The 6,455-nt window shown below is 42.3% G+C and overlaps 1 protein-coding gene across 1 annotated transcript in view; it reads right to left on the bottom strand.

Annotated features, from left to right (window-relative positions):
- Positions 1–2,655: 2,655 nt before the first annotated feature.
- Nifk (nucleolar protein interacting with the FHA domain of MKI67) overlaps positions 2,656–6,455 on the bottom strand; it is a 13,638-nt gene continuing 9,838 nt past the window's right edge. The window contains exons 6-7 of the mRNA XM_008830859.2: positions 5,862–5,969; positions 2,656–4,969 (exon numbers count right to left, since the gene is read on the bottom strand). Coding sequence (XP_008829081.1) covers positions 4,778–4,969; positions 5,862–5,969 — 300 coding nt within the window. The 3' untranslated portion in view covers positions 2,656–4,777. The remainder of the gene's footprint in view (positions 4,970–5,861; positions 5,970–6,455) is intronic.

Genomic DNA, 6,455 nt, shown 5'->3' with positions numbered 1-6,455 from the left:
CACCAAGGAAATGAAACTGTTTATCAACAAATGGGCTAATGAAATAAAAATTCTTAAGAGAGAAAACATAAATGACCAGTTACTATTTTTTAAAGTGCTCAACATCCCTAATCATCAGGGAAATGCAAATTAAAACTACTTTGAAATACCACCTCACTCCAGTCACAATGGGTATCATCAAGAAATCTGACAAGGGGTTGGAGAGATGGCTCAGAGATTAAGAGCATTAGTTGTTCTTGTAGAGGACCAGAATTTGGTTCCCAGTACCCATGTAGTGGCTAACAAGTCCCAAGGGATCCAATGCCCTCTTCTGGCATCTGTGGGTATTGCATGACACAGGTACACTTAAATGCAGGCAAAATACCACACATAAAACAAAAGTAATTAGAAAAATAAATCTGACCAAAAGGTTTAGCGAGATGGGTAAGAGCTGCTCTTGCAGAGGACCTTGGTTTGGTTCCAAGAATCCACATCAGGCAGCTCACAGGTGTTTGTAACCCCAGCTCCAGGGGCTCTGAAGCCCCAAGGCTTCCTCAGACACATGGTACACACACAGCTTGAATTTAGACTTGCTTTGTTTCAAATCTACACATGGTACACACACACACACACACACACACACACACACACACACACACACTCTTTAAAAAAATATGACAAATGTTGGAGAGGATGTGGAAAAAGAGGAACCCTTATTTGTTACTGCTGGGAGTTTAAGTTAATAGTCATTATGGACTCAGTTTGGAGGATCCTCCAAAAATTAAAACTAGAGCTACCATGTTAACTTTCCTGATGTTGTGATAAAACACCATGACCAAGGCAATTTATAGAGGGAAGAATTTATTTGGCTTAGAGTTCCAGAGGGGGTAAGTTCATTATGGTGAGAAGGCATGGCAGCAGAGGTGGCCAGAGCTGAAAGCTGAGTGTTCAAATCTTCAAGCAGGCACAGGGAGCAGAGCAGATTGGAAGTGGGCATGGCTCTACGTGCTAAAAGTCTGCCCCCACTGACTTGCTTCCTCCAGCATGGCCATACCTTCTAAAGGTTCCCTGACCCTCCCCAAACAGCACCACCAAATGGGGACCAACTGTTCAAATACTTGAAGCTTATGGGGGACATTCTCATGCCACCACTCATATGACCCAACTATTTTCATTCCTGAGAATCCATATCCTACTACCAAGATAGTTATTATTTATTGCTGCTCTAATAATGAGGAAATTGAACCAGTCCAGATATCCATTAGGATGAATGGATAACGAAATGTAGCACACATACAATATACAGAAAAGCAGATGGACCTTAAGTATATTAAGCAAGGTGACCCAGATTCAAAATGACAAAAACATGTCTTTCCTTGTATGTGGAGCCTAGCCTATCGTGTATACATGTATCGATGTAAACAGGTGTAAGTGTATATAGCTTAATATTTAGAAAGATCAAGGTGATAGGAAGGATGGAATGCAGGTAAAAGGACATGAATCTTGAAAAAGATACAAAGCTAGTTTTGTTTTCTAGTTTCAACTCCATCATTGTCTGCTTTTTCATGGTGGATACATTAATTCGACTTTCTGGGTACTGAAGTAGCAAAGACCATTTTTATATTCCAAAAGAACTCAACTTCGACCCAATTAGAAAAAGTAATTAAAACCTTTTGTTTTGGGAGAGATGGTTCTGTGGTTAAGAAATCTTACTGCTTTTGCACAAATCCTTTGTTCAGTTTCCAGCACCCATGTCCAAAGGATCTAATGCAGGCCCTCTTCTGGCCTCTGAGGACACCTGCATTCACATTAATATACACATATCCATACACACACATGATAATTATGTAACTACTGTTGTTCATAAAGTATGATAGAAAATCATATCTTCAAAAGGACTGGAGAGACGGTTTAGCAGTTAAGGGTGCATACTGCTCTTGCAGAGGACCCAAGTTCAATTCCCAGCATCCACATCAGGCAGCTCAAACTCCCTGTAACTCCCAATTCTGGGGAATGTGACACCTGAAGTCTCTCCTGCACTCACACACAATAGACACTTCCTCTCCAAACACATGTGGGTTTGGTTATTACTTAACTTCAAACAGCAGTTAGTATATAAAGCAGACTGACATTACTTGTAATTCAAATATTAGTCATCAACAATGACTTTATAGGGTTGGGGATATAACTCAATGCATGGCACTGGTCCAAACCTCAGGATTGAAAAAAAAAAAAAAGTGTGTTGGAGCCAGCGTGGTGGCGCATGCCTTTGATCCCAGCACTTGAGAGGCAGAGGCAGGTAATCTTTGAGAGCAAGGCCAGCTGGGGCTACAGGGAGAACCTGTCTCAATAAAAAGGGGTGTTGGGATGGGGGCATAACCCCAGTGCTTGGAGGTGGAGGCAGGAGGATCAGGAGTGCAGTTATCTTCCGCTACGTAGTGAACCTGGGGTACATGACACTGTCTCAACAACAAAAAAATGGGGTTGGGGAGATGACTCGATCAGTAAGGTGCTTGCTGTTTCCCATGGGTGCATTGAAGTTCAAGTAATGGCCAGTGTGCATCTTAAGTGTCTGACTCCAACTGAACCCTACCTGTGGATTGATTCCTTTATAAGGTATTTGTTCTGTATTAATTTTTTAAAAATTACCAGCTCCATAGCATTAATAGTCCAGTATTTCCATAAAAATACAATTTATTACAGAGTTGTGGTCAAGCTAATTCCAACTTTTGAGTTGTATTCTCCCCTTATTGGCATATTACTGCACACCTTCAACATTTTATTGGCTGAAGGGATTCCCTCCAGACTTTCTTACATAAAAGGCAAAAAACTGAATCTACCCCACTGAAAAATATTTTTTGTAATCACGCAAATTACTTATAATAGAAATGTCCAGGGTTAGCAAGACAGCTCAGAAAGTAAAAACTTGCTGTGCAAGCCTGCTGACTTGAGGTCCAGTCCTGGGATCCACATAAAGGTTAGAACTGACTGCAAAGTTGTCATTTGACTTCCATGCATACACACAGTAAAACATCATACAGATTAAGTGCTCAAAATGGCACATAAGTAAGGGGTGGGTGAGTGGCATGCTCTTAAGGAGGGACAAAGAATCACCTATGTCTGAATGAGTGCATTTGCCCTCAGGACCATGAAAAGGGAGTTTTGTATGGATGCAGCTTAGCTGATGCTTTCCCAGGAAAATAATCATATCCAGTTCAAAAGGAGGCAGTTGTTACCCACCTGTTCATTCACCAAACAGAACTACAGATCTGGAACTATTTCAAGTCTAATCTGCTCTTTGTATATCCTTAGACCAACTGTTTTGCATTTAAAAATATTTTATTATTTTTTGTGTATGCATGTACTGCCTGCATGTGTAAGCACACCCATGTCATATATTGTCTGAAGATGTCAGAAGGGGCTGGATTCTCCTGGAACTGGAGTTACAGGTGGTTGTTAGCTACCATGGGCCCGGGGATCAAACTTGGCTCCTCTGAAAGAGCAGCCAGTGCTCTTAAAGGCTGCTCTAGTCCCACTTTGCATTTTGCAACAGCATCTTATCACATTACAAAAAAACAATTTAGAATATATGTAGCTGGGCATGGTGGCACATGCCTTTAATCCCAGCACTCAGGAAGCAAGAGGCAGGTAGATCTTTGGAGTTCTAGGCCAGCCTGTTCTACATAGTGAATTCTAGGTCAGTTGGGGTTACAGGGAGACCTTGTCTCAAAAAGACCAAAAAAAAAAAAGTATTATGCGGCTGTAAGCCTAGCTCTAGGTTCGAGAATAAGGAGTGTGATAAAGCAGGATACTGATGTCCTCCTCCTCTTCTGGCTTCTGCATATGCACATATACTCACACCCTGAAACTGGATGTAAAAAAGCTTAATGGCGATGAGGTATTTTAATAAATCTGGATTAGTAACAGAAAGATTTCAAGGACACTAGAAATTTAAAAACAACAAAAACAGCTGACAGCTGGGCATGGTGGCGCACACCTTTAGTCCCAGCACTAGGAAAGCAGAGTCAGGCGGATCTCTGTGAGTTCAAGGCCAGCCTGGTCTACATGCCGAGTTCCAGGCCAGCTGGGGCTCCAGGGAGACCTGGTCTTAAAAAAAGACCAAAACAAAACAAACAAAAAAACACAAACAGGTGAAGAAATTTCTTAGTTTTGGCCCAAGGGTCCCAGGTTCTACTTGTATACAAATAAATGGTAGGAAAGTTTATCACCAAATCTTGAATTTTGTATTGATTCAAAACCGGACCCATAAAATCATGCTAGCCCACCTAAAATTAACACAGTATTTATTATGTGTGAATTTGTATAATCACTTGAATGCATCAACACATTCATATTAACACTTGCACAGCCTTCTCACTCCCTGTATCTGAGGCTGAAGCCTCACACATCCTTACCTTGTGGGCTTTGTGTGCATAATCACTACACAGTTAAATAGCACTAGTAGTGCCAAAAGGCTGCAGCTTGACATTTAGGCCTGCAGTTCATGGTGATCCTTTTCATATAGGGGAGCTATGGAACCTGAACAGAAAACCAGGGGAGACCAGGACAAGGGCAGAGCAAACCTCACCTCTGCAGGCTGGAGTATACCCCTGTATTTAAAGATAGGCCAGTTTAGTTACTGATGGCCTTCCTCACTGTCATGAATGAATAAACAGAAAGCTTTTCTTCCCAAAGTCTCATCAGTGCTTGCATCTCACTGTACCTAGTAAAATATAGTTGGCCCTTCCTTAAAATGTCACATTTTCCCAGAAAATATGCTATACAAATATGTTTAGGATCACTGGCTGCTTTTCCTTTTCCTCCGTCTTTTCTTCCCAGAGCGTGCAGGTGTCAGCATCTCTTGCCTTTCTTCTTTGACTGTGGACACAGGCTGCCTAAAAATGATCTCATCATCTTTATCATAATTTGCTTCAGTCATGTCTGATTTCCGTTTCTCCAAAAATGTTGGTGTACAAACTGGTGTAGGGCCCTGAAATCAACAGGAAGAATAACTCAGGGAAGTAGAAGGAAGGGTAACAGGCATGACTACCCAAGAAACTGCCCTCCTAGTTTGTCCAAGTTGTGCCATGTAAGATTTTCCATGTGCTTTTATCTTCTGATGACAGGATTGTAGATATTTAGGAGTTTGGACACTTGCTGAACCATTTTCCAGACAGCCCCCTTCCCACCCCGACCAAACACAAAACTGCTAAATCAGCAGTTAAGAATCTACCAAAAATGTCACAAGATTCAGTTTGGGATCTAGCCAGATATGATGGTATATTCTCATAACACTAGCATTTGGGAGGTAGAAGCAGGAAGATCAGGAGCTAGGCCAGCCTGGGCTACATGAGATCCTGTCTCAAAGCACCAAAATAAAACAAAACACCCTCCCCCTGCCACTGAAATATGTATTTAAAACATTTATATATTTTATGAGTGTTTTGCCTGCACCACATGACTGAGTCCCTTGGAGACCAGAAGAGGGAGTCAAATCCCTTGGAACTGGAGTTATAAATGGTTTAAGCCTCCATGTAGATGCTGGGAACTAAACCTGGGTCCTCTGCAAGAGCACCAAATGCTCTAAATGACTGAGCCATCTCTTCAGCTGCTTGAAATAAAATAAATTTTAAAATTACACTCATTACATGTGCCTTAGCGTGCGTAGATCAGGACAAGTGCTAGAAGTTGTTCTCTCCTACCGAGTGGGTCCCAGGATCAAGCTCAGGTTGTCAGGTTTGGCAGCAAGTCCCTTTAATCCCTGAGACATCTCCTGGGCCCAATCCACTGAAATCCTAACAGAATAAAGTAGCGGAAGCTGCTTTCCATCTTCCAGTTATTTCTCTTAATGCCTGGTGCCCAGAATACAAGGATGGTCTCACCTGACTATCCACAGACTTTTCAGGTGTGTTAGCAGTGGCCCTTGAAACTCCCTTCCTCTTCTTTTTCTTAGGTACGCCTGAAACCTCTGTTTTTGGGTTAGGTAAAACCTGAAAATAATTAACAATTTGCAGATTTGTCAGTCACATGCATACACTACAGCTGTATACCTATCTTTAAGCTTCAATGGCCAACTTCCAATGACCCACATATTGGCAGGGTCAAAGGCTTTGATAGAACCCAGGTGATGGTGAATGCCTGTAATCCCAGCATTTGGGAGGCTGGGGCAGAAGGATCACCAGTTCATGGTTGGCCGGGATCACATGCTACACTGTCTCAAAAGGTCTTTAAGTGGGTGCTGGAAATCGAACCCGGGTCATCTGCAGGAGTAGCCAGTGCTCTTAACCACAGAGCCATCTCTCCAGCCCTTAAAAAAAAAGGTCTTAAAGCCGGGCATGGTGGCACACACCTTTAATCCCAGCACTTGGGAGGCAGAGGCAGGCAGATCTTTGTGAGTTCAAGGCCAGCCTGGTCTACATAGTGAGTTTCAGGACAGCTGGGGCTACAAGGAGACCCTGTCTCAAAAAGACCAAAAA

The sequence above is a fragment of the Nannospalax galili genome, unplaced genomic scaffold (assembly GCF_000622305.1).
Source record: "Nannospalax galili isolate Female #2095 unplaced genomic scaffold, S.galili_v1.0 scaffold633, whole genome shotgun sequence".
Taxonomy (NCBI): domain Eukaryota; kingdom Metazoa; phylum Chordata; class Mammalia; order Rodentia; family Spalacidae; genus Nannospalax; species Nannospalax galili.
This window is presented reverse-complemented; position numbering and strand designations above follow the sequence as displayed.